At 38.6% G+C, this 21307-nt stretch overlaps 2 protein-coding genes across 2 annotated transcripts; both read right to left on the minus strand.

The window, feature by feature from the left end:
• Positions 1-283: 283 nt before the first annotated feature.
• On the minus strand, positions 284-1372 carry LOC139941767 (beta-3 adrenergic receptor-like). Its single transcript, XM_071938381.1, has one exon. It carries the CDS (start codon positions 1370-1372, stop codon positions 284-286), a length of 1089 nt encoding a protein of 362 aa, XP_071794482.1.
• A 7401-nt stretch (positions 1373-8773) lies between these two features.
• LOC139942108 (sodium-dependent phosphate transport protein 2B-like) lies at positions 8774-16612 on the minus strand. Its single transcript, XM_071938808.1, has 6 exons — positions 16526-16612; positions 12597-12810; positions 11884-12159; positions 11095-11399; positions 10706-10802; positions 8774-10338 (listed from the first exon to the last, which is right to left on the minus strand). The coding sequence occupies exons 1-6, from the start codon at positions 16538-16540 to the stop codon at positions 9464-9466; spliced, it is 1782 nt and encodes a 593-aa protein (XP_071794909.1). The 5' UTR covers positions 16541-16612; the 3' UTR covers positions 8774-9463.
• Positions 16613-21307: the final 4695 nt, after the last annotated feature.

Below are 21307 nucleotides of genomic sequence, written 5' to 3' on the forward strand. Positions count from 1 at the left end.
ATGCAGCAGCATACGGGCGGACACAATTGCATATGCAAAACCGCCCGGCGGACATAATTGCATACGCAATAATGTTTTCCGGATAGTATTGCATAGAGGACAATAATGCATGCGACACCAGTAGTTAACGACTCGACGTTTCGATCAGTATGCTCTGATGTCTTCAGGAGAATGCTGCACTCTGTGGCTTGTTGCTGCACTCTGTGGCTTGTTGCTGCACTCTGTGGCTTGTTGCTGCTTTGTGCATGTTAAAACTGAGTTCTGTTCATTGCATATTGGAAATTTAAGTCAGGTGACCGGTGGTACTGGGTTGAACGATCACAAATCTTATGTTGGGAACGTAATGTGTGTTCTGCTCAGTACCGTCATAGACTACCCGCGGGTGTTCGGGCATTATTGCCGGCGGGTTAGGGGTGTAAAACAGCGCAGCGACCACTCGTCGAACGAACTGTAAAAAATCACGGAGCTTTTTCTTAAATGCAGAGCGGAAAGTTGCGTTCAATCCACAATAGATCCACGGGTTACTGGCGCAGTTGACGTACAGGAACGGTGCGAGGATCTTCCGCATGCCTTCAAGTCTCGTATCACTCGCGAGAATCGATGAGATTTGGGTAAAAGTGAAGGGGATCCAGGAAATGAAGAACACACCGAGAACGAGGGTGATGGTTCGAGTTGCTCGAAACTTCTCCACCTTTTTGCCCGTGAATCCTTGCGCAATGCGTAGCACGAGGGCGTGAATAATACTCCGGTGTCTACGAACGGCCTTCATTATTAGAATATACATCAGAATCATAGTGAGGAAAGTAGCCGCGAAGGCGGACGAAAGGAACATAATGACGAATGCGTCTCCATTGACCCCTTGTGGCCAGCAGATCAGCTGGTGACCAGAAAATTTGTATTTCCCAACTCCCCAAAAGGGCATGACTGCAATGAAGGCGGCTAAAATCCAGATAGTGATTGAGTACACTGCGGCTGTTTGAGTCGTGATCATATGATTGTGTTTGAGTGGATAAGTAATGGCGACGTAACGCTCGTAGCTCAGTGCCACCAAGGTGAAAGATGATCCAGAGATTGACAACACACGAAGAAAACCAGCCAACTGACAACCCGCATTGTAATCATTCACAGGGCTCATTGTCTCTGCATTGAGGGCGTGGTCGATGGTAAATGTCATGACCACGCCCCCTGTTAGGAAGTCAAGGGCGGCGAGGTTGGCCATTAGGAAATGGGCGGGTGACCTGAGCTGTCTGCTTTGACCCAGTACGAGTAACGCGATCAGGTTTCCGACGGCTGTGAAAACCGTCAGAAATATCGTCAAAAAGAGTGGAATACTGCTAGCTACATCACTATCGTTCCCCTGCTGAGCCTGCATGTTGTCTGTATCGAGTGTATCTAATACTGGATGGCGGGAAATACTCAGGAAATGGCGGGAAATTGTGAAGTCGGCAACTTCATAGATGAAACCTCAGAGTGCAGTGTGAGACATTCGGTGGACTGAGCAGATAGTTGAGAGACGACCGAACCAGGCACTTCAAGACGTTCTGACGTAGAGCTGCGAGCTAATCTTTAAGGTGAGATGAAGTGAACTTAATAACGTTGCTGTTTATTAAAGACGAAAATTGAATGAATTCCTGTGGAGGTAGCTCGTCTTGAAAGCGACGATGTTGGAGTAAAAAGAGTCGACTCTCCCCAGTTGCTTGGAGCAGAGAATTTATAGTTTCTCTCTGAATTTCCCGAATAGCTCCCCTCCGCAGAGAATTTTCTGTCATTGTCTCCAAGAATTGTTTTCCTTTTCAAGAATCAGGCGAATACAAGAGGCATTGATGTGATAATCAAAAGGTTATTGTCTCCTCATTCCATGAGATGCCTCCCTCACCGCCTCACACAGAACCAAATCTCAAAAGTCCTTTCACAACAAAATACCGAATGATTTTGTGTAACATGGCTGTTCGTAAATGAAAATAAAATGAAATAAGATTGTTGTTGTTATAAGGAAAGTAAACCCTAGGCCCGGAGTACATAACAATGCCTCATCATGTGATACCTAAATTATTGACAAGGTAATACGACTGTTAACATCTCAAATTCAGAAACCAATTAAGTAGCGGGAGTCCGTTCAGGAATTCTTAATCATTGAAATTGTCTTCGCGGAGTAAATGACAAGAATTTGTGTGTGTATTTTGTTTATGACGAAAAAAACCCAGTTACCATGGAAACAGGGACAGAGACCTACGCAGTTCGATAATTGTAAACAATGAGGATGGTTACGGAAACAAACAAAAGGAACAAAAGGAAATTTGAAAATATTTTCATGAGGAAAGGGAAGGACGCACAAAAGGCTGAGAGTACATTTCACCTCGGCTTCAGCTTCGTTACGTGAATTAAAGAGGCGCATTGCCTTCAGTTTGGGCGCTTTGGGCTGTAAAAAGCGTCTGTTATGAAACGAAAAATGGTTGGAAAGATTTTCCAGAAGAAGAATGTAATGATTCAAAGAAGACGTCCTTTGAAGTCGTTCGATTTTTGTGTAATTTCATAACAGAACACGATCCGCTTTTTTGTAGAACCAATGTTTTGACTCCACAAAATGGCGGACCGTATGTTCTGCTGATTGTATTGAAGAGGAAAATTTATGGGGTTTAAATTGCCAGGTAATAATAATTACAACAGTTTGTTGGTGATTTTGTGCATGAACAGTAATTGTTTGTCACGGTTTAAATGTTTAAAATATATATATAGTTGTTTTGGGGGCTGACTCCGCCTACCCCTTTTGCGACGTCAATCGAGGCAGACTTTGCCTGGATGCGTAGAGTAAACACACGTGCAAAGTACATGTACGGTCCAGGTCGTGAGTTTGTACGTTTCAAAAAAGTGTTTTCTGCATTCAGCAGCATTACACCTGGTCGGCATTGCCGGAAAACAATGCAAAAAACTCTTTTTTTGAAACGTACAAACTCAAGACTTCACCCTAAATGCTAGTCACCGAATTCTCGCAACATGAAGTTATTCGGCGACACTCGCATTTTTTTTTATAGTTCAGGACCGGTTTTAGTCTGTATTTGCTGGTGGTTTACTGCATATCTATTCCTTTGACAACGTTCCAAAATGAGTCAAGCAAATCGTTGATTCACAGCTCAAAATAATATGAAAATAATATGAGAGCATTTTATTTCATTGTTGCAGAATGCAATCAAGAAGTGAAATAAATACATTTCACGAAGCGAGGTCAAGTGAAATTATTTCACCGAGTGATTATGATCTGAAACTCGAAGTGAAATAAATACTTGTTTTGTATAACCCATACATATTTGTGACCTTGTCATTAATTGTTTTTACAAATAAGACACACAAATCTTCCAAACACTCTGTAAATAATCGCCTTCAAATTAATAATCCCCTTGTCGCCGTGACAATCTAGCCTATAGGGGACTTGCGACGCTGCAAAGGGTACAATAATTATCCATATTGTTTGGAGCGTAGCATCAGATGGGTAAATACAGGATGACACGTGACATGTGTTCCACCAATCAAATGACAAGGATCTGTATGCTTTGGTTAACAAAAGTTATTTTCAAAGTCAATTCAAAATAGCCTTTGACGCCCCCATTATAGTACCATTGCTGATTTCGATTTCAGTAATTAGAACGTGTAGGAAAAAAAATGAACAATTAAAATATATCTTCGTCCGTTGTTTTTACTAAAAACGCGATGTTCAGTTTGATAAACTTGTTAATAAAAGGTTGGATGGTGTGTTTCGTAAAAACTAGACGATGGAAACGAATTTACCTTTTCAAATGCATAGAGTACTTGTCACTGTAATACGATTTGTCAACGGTAGGCTTACCTGATTATTGGCCATTCTCAAAACATGAATGTAAATTATTTTTTACATTTTTTTAAATTCAGAATTCAGAATTTCTTTGGACTGGAAATAATGATGTTGATCAAATAATAAACAACAAACAACCAAGTAGAAAATATCTGATGTCATCTTGACGTCATCCAGTGACAACGCACTTCCTTTGGGCGCCCTCGGGCGCTTTGGCGGTAAGGTCAAGTGCATTGTTGAATAGACGTGGCTTTCAAGAATTTTGCAGTTGTCAGTACGACTGCTGTCTGAAAACGCCGTATCTCTGAGTTTTCTCTCCCCTGTTTGTCTCTTTGATTCTTTTGAAATTATTTCCAAGAAATTTCCTTTTTGAATGGTTTATTCTCTACCTAATTTGTCACAGTGCGGCTTGACCTTGGCATAACAATAAGTCACTCAGTCCCCTGTGTTAAGGGAGAGATTTGGTACAAAGATGCCGCTATAGTCGCAAATAAATTTCAAGCTCTGAAATGAGCTATTTAGAAAAATACGATGTGTATGGACGAAACAAACGGCCAAGCAGTGTTCAAGCGCAGTGTTCGAGTGTTTTGGTCGGCATGTTCAATAGGCTGATGATGGTAAAAAATAGTGATTCATTTGCAGAAGTTCCCGATGGTTGTTGTTTGCGATATGTGAACTTTGCTTGAAAATGAAGTGCTGTAGATTGTGTGATTACTGTACATCATGTCAGGTGTGGTTTGAAATAGTCTATCTTCACAAATCAATTTCTCAGCCAAAATGGCGCTTTTAGTCGACTGCACACTACTTGCTTGGGCCCCAATGGCAAATTTTAGTTGGCAAAGTTTGCATGGATAGTATTGACACATTTTTGGGGGGTGGGCTTGGGGTGTTACAATGGGTACTGGGTAAATAAGATGTACGAAAAGGGGTGTCTGACAACACAGCAACTAAAAACGAACAATTCTGTATTTCAACTTGCCTGTTTCCAATCTAAACGCTTAAAGTTTACCAATTGCTCCTGCGTCTGGATCAATTTGCAAGAGTATCATCCAAGCATGTAGGCCTATATCACGCCAAGTCGACCTACTGAAACCAATATGTCGACTTGACCTGATTCTATCTCGGAAAGACAACTTTGTGATTTAAACGTCTACTTGTCGAGTCTTCTTACTGAAACTTAGATGTCGACTTGGAACGTCATGTCATTCATAATATAGCAAAAACCTATCTCTTACTGTGAAAATGCACTCATGACGTCTTTTCAATAACACAAACACATTACTGAATTCCATCTTTGTTTTTGACTACCATACTGGCAATGGAATGTATTTGCCCCTACAGGAAAATTATGTTTGTAAATAGGACTATACAAAAATAGATACGTAGACTTTTAAATTACAGATAGGGCCTAGTAGAATTTTTTAAAAATTCTTTGAATGACGATGAGGGATGATGCTGGTATTATAAAGCATTTCTATTATGGTTTATCTCTCTACGAGACTGAAGACAAAAGTTTCAATTCAAAGTTCAACTTCAAAAACACAAAGGTAGAACTTCTAAGCATGCATGATGCCTGGAGGCCTAAACATATCAACGACAGGTATTTTGTCCTGTTCAATTACTATTAATTGAATTCCATTCCTCATCAACGTATTTCTATTTTTAGTCTCCTTCACTTAATAATTAACTTAAGAAATCGACGTAATAATTTGTGAGGTTTTTTTTAATACAGACGTATTGAATATACCGAACAAAACATTATGTTTTGTTAATTCCGTCATACAGGTAAGGGCCCACATCTATTGAAAACGAGTAACTTGATGTGTTTGGTAAATGGCAAACATTTAGCTAACGAATTGTCTGTTAAATTGTGTCTTTGAAGGAAAGCATTAATAACATTCTGTACTAGTTTGCAAGGACGTCTTTTACACCTTTTTAAAACGTCGTCTGCGTACTTACGATACTTCGAATGTAACTTCGAAACAAATTGTTTGGGTTCTACACAAAACTTTTCAACGTGGTCAGAGCCTTTTAATTGTTTTTCCTTTTCGACATTGGTTTTGATATTGATTTAGACAACAGGCCTAGACATTATTTGGATTGTGTTGATTTTGCGTTGTGGACTTTAATTCATGGCTGTATGTTTTTCGGCACAGGCTGCACCTTTTCACTTGAAAGCGGGGAAGTTGTTTGTAATGAATGAATGTGATGTCGTCGTCATAGTCACATACAAGCACAGCTCAGGTTAAGTTCATGTGTATCTTAAAACAGTCAGCTTTGTAAAAAGATAAATGCGCTGCTATGAATCCATGAAGTTCTGAAATATACGCCTCTCTTAATACTTATGCATGACGTCATAGTTCTTACCCAAAATGAGGCTATGGGCGCACGTTCCCAATCACTTGCCGTGGCTGCGCCCATCGCCTCGTTTTGAGTAAGCATTGTGACGTACCTCGTGCATAAATATTAAGAGAGGCGTATAGTGTCATTATTAGTTTTGTGTGGCAGAGATACGGGAGTACAGTATATAAGGGAATTTTACCTTTGATGATACACAAGTGGAATTTCGCTCTTTCATGTTTTGAGAAAGATAATTAAATATTGCAGGATAAAGGATGTGTAGCTACATATCCTTTATCCTTATCTACATAGGCCAAAATGTACAGTACACTATAAAAGCTGCCAACTGTCACCGAATCATCAAAAAAGTCCATGAAAATAAACCTGTCCATGTTCTGATGAACAAATTTTGAAAAGAAATCCTGATTTTGGAAAATGTTTCCCTATTTATTAAAGGGTCTATGGTACTTTTTTGTAAGACAAAAAACCACAATGTCCACAGATTTACATTAATTTTACACAGTTTGAAGATACTGATGGTAACACAATGTCATGAAAATAATTTCGTCTTATTTTATGACACGTATTTTCATGACATTGTTTTACTCATTTCACAAAAACTACAGTACCTCAGCAACTACACTGTGTACATGTAATATTTTAAGGTTCGCTTTCTACTACCATTATCCTCAAACGTTGTAAGTTTAATGTAAATCTGTGGGCATTGTGTTTTGTGTTACAAAAAGAACACAAAATCATGATACATGCACATGTATTATCTTCCCGATTAAACATTTCCCTGACTCCATGCTAGATTTCCTCGCCATCACATATTGCTTCGTATAGTAGAACCAACATAGAAGACGTGACAAACGATAAGTCAATATTCGTTAGCTTTGTAACTTTTGCAAACTTCTTGACTAAATTATTCACGAGGGACGAAAATACTTTTATTGACTGTTAGACTATCGTTGACACATGGGGGGGGGAGTATGGCTTCCAAAGTCAGTAATTCTAATACATTTATACTTTTGTTATAAATGAAACGTCGAGTTTGTTCTTCACAGGTTCTGTTTAGAACCACAAAGCTCATAATTAAACATGTAGAAAGATTTACAACAGTAAATTGTGTCCCCTTAAAACAATAATGATTACATGACCAAAACAACCACAAATTATGGACTAGTAAAATGTATATTAAAACAACATTATTTTTATTCAACCAAAGTAACATTAAAAAGTGCTCTGAAAAAATATCTTTAGAATTGAACAATAAAACAATTTACATAGGAAATATATAAATTGTAAACGCCAAAGGGCTGTTTAATTTTACAACGCAAATTGAGCGGACAATGTCCGTAGGGTGCAACCACGTGGTCTTGATAGCGGTTGAAGCATATATGGACCAAACAATATTTCAGTGGTTTGACTTAATGCGATAACGTGGGGAGACCATGATACGAATTTTATCAATAAACGCCTACAAAGTTTTTTTGTCAGCTTACTGAATGCTCCGACGACCCTGTCAAGTCTGTTTTTGTCAACTTGAAAAAACCTCCTCGGTAAACAACATTCATGTTGCTACATATAAACATAGAGTAAGGATATGAATAAACAGGCATATGAGTATATTATGTAGGTCCTTTCAAAATATGCCTGTGAAAATATATTTCTAAAATAAGACTACTGCATTGTTTTTAAACAACTACGAAAGCATAACGCATGCTCCAGTGACCCTGTCAAGTTTATTTTTGTCTACTTGACGAAGCCACTATGCGGTAAATAACATTCATGTTGCTTCATGATAATAAATGAGCAGACACATCGTGAGTAAAATGTACATGTATATGTATAGGTCTTTACAAAATAGGCTTATGAAAGGTATTTTTCGTGGTCTATTATAAAGCTTAAATTGTGACTACATGTACATCATTTGAACAGCTTCGTCGAAGAGGAAGAACTATATGCTTTGTACTCTTTCATTGCCAATAAATGGCATGTTGTTGTTTTTCGGATTTGCAGGGGTTCTTCTTGTTCATTATGAAAAGGAGCTGCAGAAAAAAATCCCAATTTAAAACTATAAATATATATTATTATATAATATTGATGTATACAACTATCAGTATAACAAAAACATTATTCCATTATATAAACACACACGTCACATTAAACTAGATCCAGATACAATACAACAACTGAAACATAAGTAAAGCTCGTTGCCAAAAAAAACGACCGGGCGATTTTTGAAAAATAGAAGCTCTACATTTACTGAATTAATGTTAAAAGTCGCAGAATTCGAGTTGTCCCTGGCATAAATTATAAAATATATCCACTGTAAACCCAAGTCGTAATACCTTCTCAGTCAGACATCGATCAAATAAGTTCAACTTTTGAATTTTTGCCCGTTCGTTTTTACTTTGATGAAATCCACGTTCAGAAAGGTAAATTCCAATCGAAAAATATATACCAAGGAAAGGGGGAATTATTTGTACATGCTTCAGGTAACATAGCAAATGTTACCGCTACAGTCTGTGTATTTTCAAACTTTGTATTTTTCAAACTTTGTACTTTGAAAGTTGTGCTGCATTATAGTCAACTGACCTTTCACAGACCCAATATTTTAGTTACTTTCCTTAAAAAAAAAAAAGAATACTCATCATAAAAGTAAATTCATGGCATTTATGTTACTAATTAAATAGCACAGGGCCCACAAACATATTTCATTTAACACCGCTATTAAGCAGAATAGTGTGCCCTTATCTGCTGAATTTTACTTTTCATTACATGTATTAACAAAGTGGAAATGTGGCAGCTGCAAGGTGTTGTGAATTTAGATCCATAGCAAACTAGAAGAGATGCCTGCTAGACTTAAAGGAACACGTTGCCTTGCATCGGTCGAGTTGGTCTTTAAAAAACGTTTGTAACCGTTTGCATATGGTTAGAAAGATGTTGTAAAAGTAGAATACAATGATCCACACAAATGTGCTTCGAAATTGAGTGGTTTTCCTTTTACTTTACGAAATAACACGGTCGGTCATTTATGGGAGTCAAAAATTTGACTCCCATAAATGGCCGACCGTGTTAGTCGACGAGGTCAATTCAATTCAATTCAATTCAATTGTAAAAGGAAAACCACGCAATTTCGAGTGATACTTGTGTGGATCATTATATTTTATTTTTTTAAAATCTATCTAACCATGCATTTGAAAACAAACGGTTCCAAACACTTTTCAAAGACCAACTCGTCCGATCCAAGGCAACGTGTTCCTTTAACTTTTTTAGAAATGCTCAATTGTCTTAGACTCCATTAAAGGCATGATTGTCAACTCCTTGGGCAGAATCTTCTTTTCCCCTTTTCTTAGCAAGATTCCTCTTTATGAAAGAGCAACTGAAGAGCCTGTCCAGGGGATCTAAGGAATGCAGGCAAGACGGCAAGAACTCCCAGTTGTGGAGTTTCTTAGGGAGAACACGAGGCAGCTTCCTCTGGAGAATGTTAATGATTGAGACGACAACGATGAAGACGAAGAGCGGTATGCCAATGGCTAGCAGGTACACCACCCCAGCAATGGAAAGACCAAGAACAATGGCCGGAATGATCAGGAACATCGTGACAAGGTACAGCATAGCAAACCAACGGTAATCAGCCGTCGTGTTCCCGAGAATCTTCGCGAGAGTTACTGGTACCTTTCTCATGAAGGGGAGCGGATACCAGACTAGGATACCGGAGATGTTGAAGAAGAGATGACACAGGGCGATCTGGAGGGCATTGCGAAGCGATCCGCCTGACGTGGCTAACGCTGCGATCAAACCGGTCGCAGTGGTACCGATATTCGCGCCTAAGGTCAGTGGGTACATTCTCTCCAAACTGATGACTCCAATACCTACAAGTGGTGTAATGGCGGACGTAAAGATAGAACTGCTCTGAACAATGAAAGTCATTACAGCACCGATTAGGATCGCAACGTAGCCGGTCAGGAAAGACAGATACCCTGGGAAGTCAGCATTTATGAACTTCTGGATAAGGAGGGCGATGCTTCCTTTAAGCATGGAGTGAAGGAGTTTGACGATTGCAAAGAGACAGACGAAGAGGATGGTAATAGCCGCAGCTAACATGATGAGACCAACTTCTGTATCTGTCATCGTAGTCTTGGCAAAGATGTGGTTGTACTTACCTGTAACAAAACAACAACCAAGACAGTTTTACAAAAATTGAAATGTACATAAACACTGTGTGTCAATAGGCATAAGAAACTACTTTTTAGAAAGCCATACTTCTTCACTGGAATGACTTCAAGTCGACAAGTGAAAGGTGTTGTGATGTCATTTAGCCCCGAATCTTGCACGGATCCATTATCAAAGCAAACACCCCCAATTTCAATACCAGTTTTTTTATGGCTGAATTGTTTCAAGTGAGTGTAAAGATCATTACTTCTTTCACTCTACAGAATCGACTGGGCTAACGTGCGTTATCGAACACTTGGTGAAAACCAAATTAAACGTTCAAAATTTGACGCACACAACAAGAAAATTCGGACTTACAAGTTTCTGTTAAGTTGGTAGAGCAGACTTTGAGGAGTCTGGCGTCCGAGATATTGAGAGTTCCTTCAGCAACCTTCGTGATCACACTTTTGTCAATCTGTCGACAGAAAAGTATAAATACAAACGAATCGTTAGTTCGTTTTTGTGGATAAATATTCTTGTAAATAGACAAGACAAATCCCAAAGGAAAGTCCTTCACACCGAAATGAACCCACTCCAAAAACTCACCAAAGTAAAGCGCTCCCTCTATCGGGTTATCACGGCTACGTTACAAGTATGAGATAGTAACGTCTTGGTCCAAGACCAATTCGAAACCCTGTTCTCCATCCTAATTCAACCTCATTTCTTCTAACCAAGGAATCACAAAAATTTCAAGAAACAAAACTGACCTGTACGATGAGTTTAGTAAATGGTCCCGTAACAGCCTTCAAGATCTCAACTTCCACATCCTGCTCCATGAGGTCCAAACCACTCAAGATGCGATTTGTCATCAGCTCCAAGTAATGAGTAATAATCTCAATAGGGAAGAAGATTAAGACGGTCAGCCAGTTGAACATGTCATGGACGGTCGCACCACCGAAGGCCCGGCGAAACTCATTACGTTCCTTTGCCTGCCCAAGAGCCACGATGGTGTTGGTGACTGAGGTACCGATGTTAGCGCCCATCACGATTGGGATTGCCTGGCGGACTGGGACTGTGTGAGAAGGATGAAGAGGTTGGTGAGAAACAAATACATACCACAGCTTCATTTCACCATCATTGTATAAAGCAATGCAATTCATTGCCAGACAAATTGTCATTATTACCATAGTGATTTGTGTTGTGACATATCACACTTAACTTAGCAAGTATGAGTGATTTGCAGTTCAATTTTAGCTCTTTGTAAAATACGGGAGATGTTGTACAACAATCAGAGAAATATTTAGAATTACATTCAACATAATAGCAACAAAGTTTCCACAATCAGGGAGAATTCCAAACCTGTTCATCAGATGTGCAAAGATTTGTTTATTTAAAAGAATAAGAAAAAAACTGATATTGATATGAGAAAAACATCTCTCTTTTTTGCCTAGCAAATGAAAACCCAGAATCACTGCAAAAGATGGGGAATAGCTGTTCAAACTGTTACTTTGTCGTCCAAGAGGACTCATTGAAAACATCATAACTTGTTAACTTACTGATGGCTGCAGACACCATGGCAACCACAATAGATGTTGATGTACTAGAGCTCTGGACTAGCACAGTCACCAAAACACCCATCATGAGACCACATACTGGATTACTGAGCAGGAAATGGTCGTTGAGTACATCACCAGCAGCGAGTCCTCCAAGCAAGCGGAAAGCTGAGCTCAGGAAATCCAAGGAGCAGATGAAGAAGTACATGAAGACGATTAGCAAGATGATCTTGACGATGAGGAGGAAGACGAACCTGACTCGTTGTTGGGTGTTAAGAGCTGTAAAGGCAGGAAAAGATGAAGACATTTATTTATGAAGCAATAAAACTCTCAGCCAATAACCTTATATAAATGGAGAGATCACAAGGAAGGAACTTTCAGTGTTAGATGTGGAAGGAAAACCATGTTCTGTTAGAAGTACTTTAAGTGTCGCCTGTCGTAACCAGGTTAGGCTTAGGCTACTTGTGGCGCTCAACACAGAGCATGGTGTACACCTCCCATGTTTCCGGTTTCCGTGTCTGCTTGGAGTCTCAGAAATTCCTTAGAGCATTTCAGGGTGGTACTTTTGTGCACAAAGGTTTAAAGTATTGAAACATTGGGGATGCCCTCTGTCCCTGTTTCGGGCATCTATTAACCCATGAACAAGATTGTTTGGGCTTGAGAAAAAGGTGCTCATGTGCAGTCTCGGCCAGTTGCAATGTAGTGTTAATACTTACATGACCATTTTTGTTCCTCCCGTAACTCCGGTATGATTGCGGCCCATGGATCATCATCCTCCGGGGAAACACTCTCCAAATCACCCTTAACCACCTTCTCTGGAACACGCTCTGCGTTCGTTGACGTCTCTTTCACTCCATCAATATCAGAGGTGTCTACTTGGATCTCGAGGGTAGCGACGGGCTTGGTATCCGACACAAGACTCGTTTCCATCTGCAACGACACATGTGAAACAATTGTTAATATTTGTGAAGAAAATAATACATCATTAATTTCAGTTTATACAACATTGAAGAACTGGTTGCAAATGTTATCAATTTTACAGACTGTTTGTTATGCGTTTATAGTCGTGTAAAAATCAAAATGAAAAATAATTCAATTAAATCAACAACAAGTAAATCATTTTTTAAACTACGAACATTAAGTTTTCAAATTATACTTTTTCTTTCTAAGTATCTGACATGCCTGGAATTATTATATTTATTTTGCAAAGGGCACTTCCATTTGAAAAACTTGAACTCTATTGGAACCTTTGAAGGGACACCAAGGACAAAAACCAAGGGTTCAATGCCTGTACTAAGATTCTTCAAAGTCACTTTTCCAAGAAAAGGGACACCGAAATGCAACTATTCTAGTTCATTCATAAATTGCCAGTCATTAAAATTATAAAAAATTTACTCTTAACTTCAACTCACTTGACCCGGCAATGAACCCACACTCTCCGTCAGTTTAAACCACAAGAAAGAAGAAGAAAAAAACATCCGATGGGAACCTCAACCCCCCTTGATTTGGGAATTCAGCCATTGGGAATTCATCATTTATAATGTTTTGCCAGGACCTTAAACGTATAGTCTGGGCCGGTTAATCAACTTATGGGTTCCACTGCAGGGGTGCAGCTCAACCGCAAATTCATGTTATTTTAACCTCCATTTTACCTAAATAATGTTGTTTAATGGATTCCTTAAGGGCATCCTAGTAAAAATGTAGTTCCCTCATTTAAAGGTTTAACTTGTGGATTTACACAATCGTACATATATGAATCACTTCGATATAATATATGCTTACGAAATTATCTCCGAAAAATAATAATAACTTTAAATTCTTTTCCCTCATTCAATGAAACCAAACCGAGGCTTGATGGTCAAAGCAGTCAGGCTCTCTTGTGTTATATCGATGAGCCGTGTTCATTTTCGCTGTATGTGCACTGGGAACGTGGCATGTCAGACAGGTCTTTGCATTTATTATTCCAACCAATAAGACCATCACAAATGCAAACAAGAACAAAGGCCTTCAGGTGGAAAAGAAACCCGTGGCAACCAACTGTGCGCAGAATGTAAAATGAACGTTATGGTCAACACATTTTGGAATAATTTTTCAGAATAACACTATATCAGCAAGTCGTCAAAATTGAAGCTGTTTTTACTAGCCTGTTTGTAATTTATTGTTTTACTATACCTCCTTGTGTGGTGCAAAAAAAAGGTCAATTAAAGTTAACACGCCATGCGTAGCAGCAGTTATTTATTTTATTCATTGACTATATAACTTCAATATTGTTCGAGTGATGTGATGTTTGGCAAGAACTTGCAAAGAACAAAGACGCACGCACACACTCCACCTGACTCCACCCCAAAACTCTTAGGAATACAATCATGGACAAAGTTCGAGTGAGGAGGGTTTCCACAAACAGAATCAAAGTCTATATCCGTGGATTTCCTCTGAATTCCTTATTGACGTACATAGATAGATGTTGCCCACATCTCAAGGACGACTTATTAGTTTTTATTCAAAATATCAAAAGTGGAGGTCGTGGGTTGGTATCCCACCTGGCATGCTTTACATAAAACTTCGTGTCTTCAAGGATTTTAGTATTTATACAGTAAATGTTGTTTGTAAAGTAAACGTGAGGAAATGTAATAATGCATGTACATGTGTTACCCCAGCACGATATTTAATCAATATTATCATAAATGTACACAATAGTATTGACTAGACAACTGTGTACATAATTATTGCTTGTATATGCTTTTCATTAGATAGAATCTGAACAATAGATGTCTGGTACATATATTTTGTTCTCTATGGTTACACATTGCTTCTTGAGTACACAAACCAAAAACCTTCAAAAACCTTCAAGAAAAGCAGGCTGCTTTCACTTGTTTTAAACGAATGTGTTGGTCAATATTATCATAAATGTACACAATAGTATTGACTAGACAACTGTGTACATAATTATTGCTGGTATATGATTTTCATTTCATAGAGTCTGAACAATAGATGTCTGGAACATATATTTTGTTCTCTATGGTCACACATCGCTTCTTGAGGCCACAAATCAAAAACCTTCAAGAAAAGCAGGCTGTTTCCACTTGTTTTAAATGAATGTGTTGGTATAGCAATGGATCCCGAGGCCCAGGCCTGTGTGCTTTGTTGTTGAAAGGGCAAGGACACCAAGGATGATTTTCTCCTCGGTTAAGGGCAATCTATGAGGAAACTATAAATTTCGACTGGATCATTTCAAGGGCACTAAGGCAATGACTGGGAGGCAATCGTCTTTTTGCCTCGGTAAAGTAGCAGGCCTGGAGGCCCACAATAAAATTGTATCTGAAAATAATTCTACTTTGCTTGCCGACTACTGGCAAGGCATGTGGGTTACATGTGATCGCTGAGACACAAAAGGCCTTTATGGGTTTATAAGTGTGCATAACAGACAGTCACGGTTGACTGATCAGAGATCCTAAACCACATAATACCGTAAGCAAAGTAAGAAAAGGAAAACAGATGGGGACAACAACATACTGGTTGAGCTAGCCAAGGAGGTTTCTTCCTCCATTGTTGAATGGAGATGCTGGGGGCAATATTGTGCGGTTTTCCGGAAGTAGGCAGTCAAGTCCAACATAGAAAGTGATGGAGGGAAATCTAAATAATGACACACTTGCTTTTTTAACCAGTGACGAACAATTGTTTTTATACCACCATGCCTTAACCCCACAAGCCATCCTAACATTATGCCCCATGTATAGTCTTCAACATAATAAATTGAACTCGGTAGATGAAAGAATATAAATGAAATATAACATATTCTAATAAATTGCGACAAAAAGTGGCATAGTTCAACATAAATATAGCATAAAATAGTATGAACAAAACATTCGTAGTTTTTTTCTTGATTTAATATCAACTTCAACTACAGGTGCCAACTATGTACTACAACCCTACAACGAAGTTTCAATGTAAGTATTATGTTAAACTTATTCTGTTGTAGGCTCTTTGATTCCACTCATGCAATGTGTCGTACATTTTGTCATGTTTGAGTTTCAATGAATAAAACAATGGCAATCTATCCCTCCTCATCATTTTAATATTTTGAAAACAACATTAAGAAAAATTGCCATTTGTAAAATAAAATAAAAAGTGGGCAATTAAAAGTTGTAATTAAAAATTAACTTGTACGGCCTGTTATTACATCACATGGTGGCACCTCAAACACAAGTTGCCTTTTTCTGCAAATGGAATTTCTGGAAAACTCGTGTACATGTATATTGACAAGTTTTAAGCGGGAACTATAATCATATAAGGCTGGCCAAGTTAGCTGTCTGGTTCCTCCTTGAACCGATCTTCAAGACATGTCATCTCCCACTTCCAGACGCAATAAAAAGGGGAAGATTTCCGTATCCGGTCACCACTCTTTCATTATGAAACAAAATACATATTTTACCCTAATGAGCTGATATTTTTTGTAAAAACTTGTGAACAAGTGGTGGCATGATACGACAAATTTTCCGATACTGTGTTCACATTCATCACAATAGTGTGCATATTATTACCAAAACAAACAATGAGGTTTAATCAATAGAGACAGGACCAGTATTATAAATACACTAATAAGAACTCCATTTCAAATACAATATTGTCAAAAACATGTACTTACAATTGAACCTGACATCTTGGTAGAGAAGATGAACTCCAAAAAGCCAACTTTCCAAAAAAATGTGCCCGGAGTCTCAAACTCCCCACTTTTATAGCGTCTCAAAACGCGCGCACATAATAGGCTGTCGAGTTTGTGGCAGTTCCATTCTGTTGAAGGTGGGGATAGTATCAGATAAATAGCTGGCAGTGGGGGGGAGGGGTCGCAAACTTGATCTTGGATCGATAATAGATATTCGAAGTCAACACAACAAATTCGCAACCTGTGGATGTTTTTTCAAAGCAACCATTCAAGAATTTCGTTTAAAAAAAATTGTTTGGGTTCCCTGTTTCAAAAATGGACTCGTCTGGTCGCACGCTTTCAGGGGATGTTCCCGCATGGAATCGCCCCCATGTGCTGTTTAGAGATCCACAACACAAAGGGTTATTGTTGACACAAACCAGTTGCTTGCGGAATTGCACTACAGTACCCGGATCATGCTAGCCAACTATCCGGCTACTTCACCTTTGGAACGTTTATATCAAACTTGAAGAAGAAGGGAAAAAATGAAAAATTATATGAACAATAAGTCTACGATAATCAGTTTTACACAATGCTGCAACATTCTGGCGTTTTGACTAAATCTTGATTTGTTAAGAGTGCACTCAGTCACCAGAGAAGAATTTGGAAAGATAAAACGTTCCTGAAACACGGCCAACATCTGGATTTGCATTTAATAATCGAAATTGAATTTCACACAGTAATTAATTACCAGTTGTATAAAAATAAGTTGTTACCAATTATGTGTGATTCTCATTTTGTTTGACGGCTTGCTTGTTTTGTCTTCTATGTTTGAACAAAAAATGTGAAATTCAAAACCACACATGGACATTTACAAGACATGGCTCTAAAACAAAAAAGCTGAACCACTAGGCCTAGGGCATCTTTAGGTTTCTCGACAACGTACATGTAGAACTGTAATATCACAAACAGTTTTCTTAAAATTTGTAAATGGAATCATTGGAGCAATGTCTCGTCGCTTAGTAACTGACCAATAAATTTTTTTGTAATGCAGGTCTAAAAATCAAAAGCTTGTAGGCCCATGGAGGTCCATGGTAGGCCTAACAGTTTAAAGGAACACGTTGCCTTGGATCGGTCGAGTTGGTCTTTGAAAAGCGTTTGTAGCCGTTTGTTATAAAATGCATATGGTTAGAAAGATGTTGTAAAAGTAGAATACAATGATTCACACAAACATGCCTCGAAATTGCACGGTTTTTACTTTTACCTCGTCGACTAACACGGTCGGCCATTTATGGGAGTCAAATTTTTGACTCCCATAAATGGCCGACCGTGTTAGTTCGCACAGTAAAAGGAAAACCACGCAATTTCGATGCAAATTTGTGTGGATCATTGTATTCTGCTTTTACAACATCTTTCCAATCATATGCATTTTATAACAAACGGTTACAAACGCTTTTTGTAGACCAACTCGTCCGATCCAAGGCAACGTGTTCCTTTAACGCGTACAGTGAAGGGTTTTTCAAACCACTTCATTCAAAGCTTAAATAAACTTTATCCCGTTACCGTTATAAGCAGGTTGCACAGCTTCTACAGTCAATAAGCGTTAATATGCAGGTGTTTTGCAAACATAATATATAACAAGTAACGCCAAGCCTTGACATAAGCTTCTGCATGCAACAGATTCTGTATGAAGGCATAATGTAAAGAACATGTTGTACGGATAAACGCACTTTTTGAAAATTTAATAACCACAGTAGCATACACATGAAATAATTTAGACTGAAAGATGAAATAAAACCTCCAACATCAGCCTGTTGCACAATTTTGAACAAAATGGTTTGTTTTAGCATAGATGGTTCAAGAGCACAGCGCACTTCACAGTTGTCCACTACGGGTGTATCGCCGAAAACAAATCCTTTGCCAAACTGGTTCATATTTCAAAAACGTATTTAATCGTGACCTCACGGGCTGTCCTTTTCCTCTGGAGGAAACAATGAATAATATAAAACCCACTTCGAGGTTTACAGTCATCCAAAGTTCGTGCCGGAATAGACCACGTGCCTAAACCATGCGAATGGCAGGTGAAAACATCCCCGTCGCTGCTCGGTTATAATGTGTGCATGTGATGTTCACGCAACTCTGCTCCTTTGTTACAAGTTACACCAACAACAATGAACACAACAGGAGCAATCGGTATTGTTTACAAACCATAGCCGGTGCTTACCGGTGCTTGCCGGTGCTTACCGGTTGTATAGGCAAGTTTCCTCAGTAAGCTGTACCAAGATATTGGGACTTGGTCGCCTAATGAATGAGAAAACAGTCAAGGGGCTTTGGGATTAAACAGCTTATTTACCCTACTTTTCAGAATATGTTACTCAACGTGAACCATTAGTCAAAAAAAAAATCGAAAGTGTGGTGGTTAGGGTCAAAAGAAACAACCGAAATCAAAGTCAGTTTTTATACTAAACTTGTCTTAAAAGAAAAAATACACAGCTGGCCAGGATCGTCGCTTTCATTCATTCGATTTCAACAGAAAACTACAGATGCTGTGGAGACCTTTCATCTTAAAATCTGGTTCATTGAGAAAACTACAGATGCTGGAAACCTTTCATCTAAAGTAAATCTGGTTCATTGAGACATTACTTTGCTCTTCAGTGTATGATATCTTATGAAGCCATTCATTTTGGGATGGGTTGGTCAAACCAATTTCGAAAAAAAAAAATTTTTCTTTTTAAATTTACTATAATATGAATGGTCTGTAGGGAGTATATCAGAGAAATTACAAAGTAATTGGTATTCATCAACTTATTCATGTACAAATATCCAGGCGAGGTCCATGATCATTTGTAAGAGGCCAAGCCGGCTGGGGGCACACACCCATAGTCCGTGCCAATACCCACATGTTTCAACGGTATCATGGTGACATGACCAAGTTTGATCCGTGTCGATCCGGACAACGATTCATAAATAAACATACATAACAATCGGTATTTAGCAGGCCGTAACGGACGACTTCAACCTGTGTAAGCCTATTACTAATCCACGTGTGGGTGCAGGCGGGGTAGAGGATATATATTTTTTTGAAAATGGTGAGACCCCATGTTCAGTTTGGTTGGTTCATGGAGCTATGCCATGGAGCTACTGAAAGGTTTGATACGCGACAAAGTTTGTTCCTTGTGCTCGGCATCGATGTATAAAGTTAAAGACACTGGACACTATTGTTAATTGTCAAGGACTTGGTGTATCTCAACATATGCATGAAATAGCAACCTTGTGAAAATTTGAACTCAATCGGTCGTCGAAGTTGAGAAAAAATGATTTCGAGACCTCAAGTTCTAAATCTGAGGTCTCGGAATCAAATTCGTGGAAAATTTACTTCTTTCTCGAAAACTACATTACTTCAGAGGGAGCCGTTTCTCACAATGTTGTATACTATCAACCTCTAGTCATTACTCGTTACCAATTAAGGTTTTATGCTAACAAATATTTTTATGAGTAGTTACCTAAAGTATCCACTGTCTTTAACTGCAAGGGTACCGATTGAGACAAAGCATAGACAAAGCATAGACAGTTAAGACTAGGGAGGGGTGTGGTTCAATGCGCAATTGATATGCCTACCCTCAGGAGGAGGTTTCTGCACAATATAAAAATGATAATGAAATAAGTTGAAGACAACTTACATTGCTACATACCATGCGCTAACACCCTTCCGTATAACTTATGTAGAAACACATTTCTAACTGGGTTAAAACTATAGATCGCATTTGACACGTAACCTGTTTTCCCTTAAGTTTTCAAAATGAGATGTTGTCTTTTTTTCCCCTCGTACAATTATCGGAACGTGGCTTTCAAGTATTTTTCTGGTAACAGATTTTCGGTAATCAGGGGTGAAAATATCGAATGAAAATCAGCAGTTGTTGCAAAATGTTGGGACAAGCTCTTTAATATAACAAACGCACAGTTGGTCAGCATTTTGTTCTTATTCCTTTCCTGTTGCTCCACTCTCCCCTTTCCCCTTTGTTTGCTTTCAAGCCACACACCCACCCCTTGGATCCGCGCAAGTATTTTTATTCTAATACAATCAAAATTATTCGTCCAAACAGCACCCACCTCCTTGAAAACGGAACACAAAGGTTTTGATTTGTTTTCCCCTAGCGACCATGAGCTTGTCATGAGCAGCTATAGTGAGCTTTGGATCTCTTGGTTCCAACTTGACTATGTGTTCATGTCCTGATGTTATTGTTTTTGTGCAACATAAAAACATTTTTAAATGTTAAAACAACTAGTTTTGATTTATGCTAAAGAAGGCCCTATATACTTGTTTCCAGATTAACTGTTAAATTTTTTTTTTTAATCGTTCTCTTTAAATTGTTGTCTTTTTTAGTTCAGCGTTTATTATTATGTGTTTTTTAAGTGGAGGCTGAAGAATTTCCCATTTGGAACAATACACTGTATTGCACAGAATTGCATTGTATTTTAGAAGCCTTATAACCAAAGGCAATTGTCAGATATAAACCATGGGAAAACAGCAATTACTAAAGTAACAAGGAAATAGCGAACGTTTTTTTTTTTTTTGCGTGTGGTGTACTTTTTTATTCAAAGCTTACCGTTTACATTATCTTTTGTCAAAACGATTTTCTTTCCCGCGCTCACACTTTCCCGCTATTTCTTTACAATCATAAGGCCCTCTATTGTTCACATCGTAGACGAAAACAACATTTCGAGACAGACTGTGGGATTTCCGTCGCAATGTCGCAAGTAGACATTAGTTTCGGTCGGGGCCGC

The sequence above is a fragment of the Asterias amurensis genome, chromosome 9 (assembly GCF_032118995.1).
Source record: "Asterias amurensis chromosome 9, ASM3211899v1".
NCBI lineage: Eukaryota > Metazoa > Echinodermata > Asteroidea > Forcipulatida > Asteriidae > Asterias > Asterias amurensis.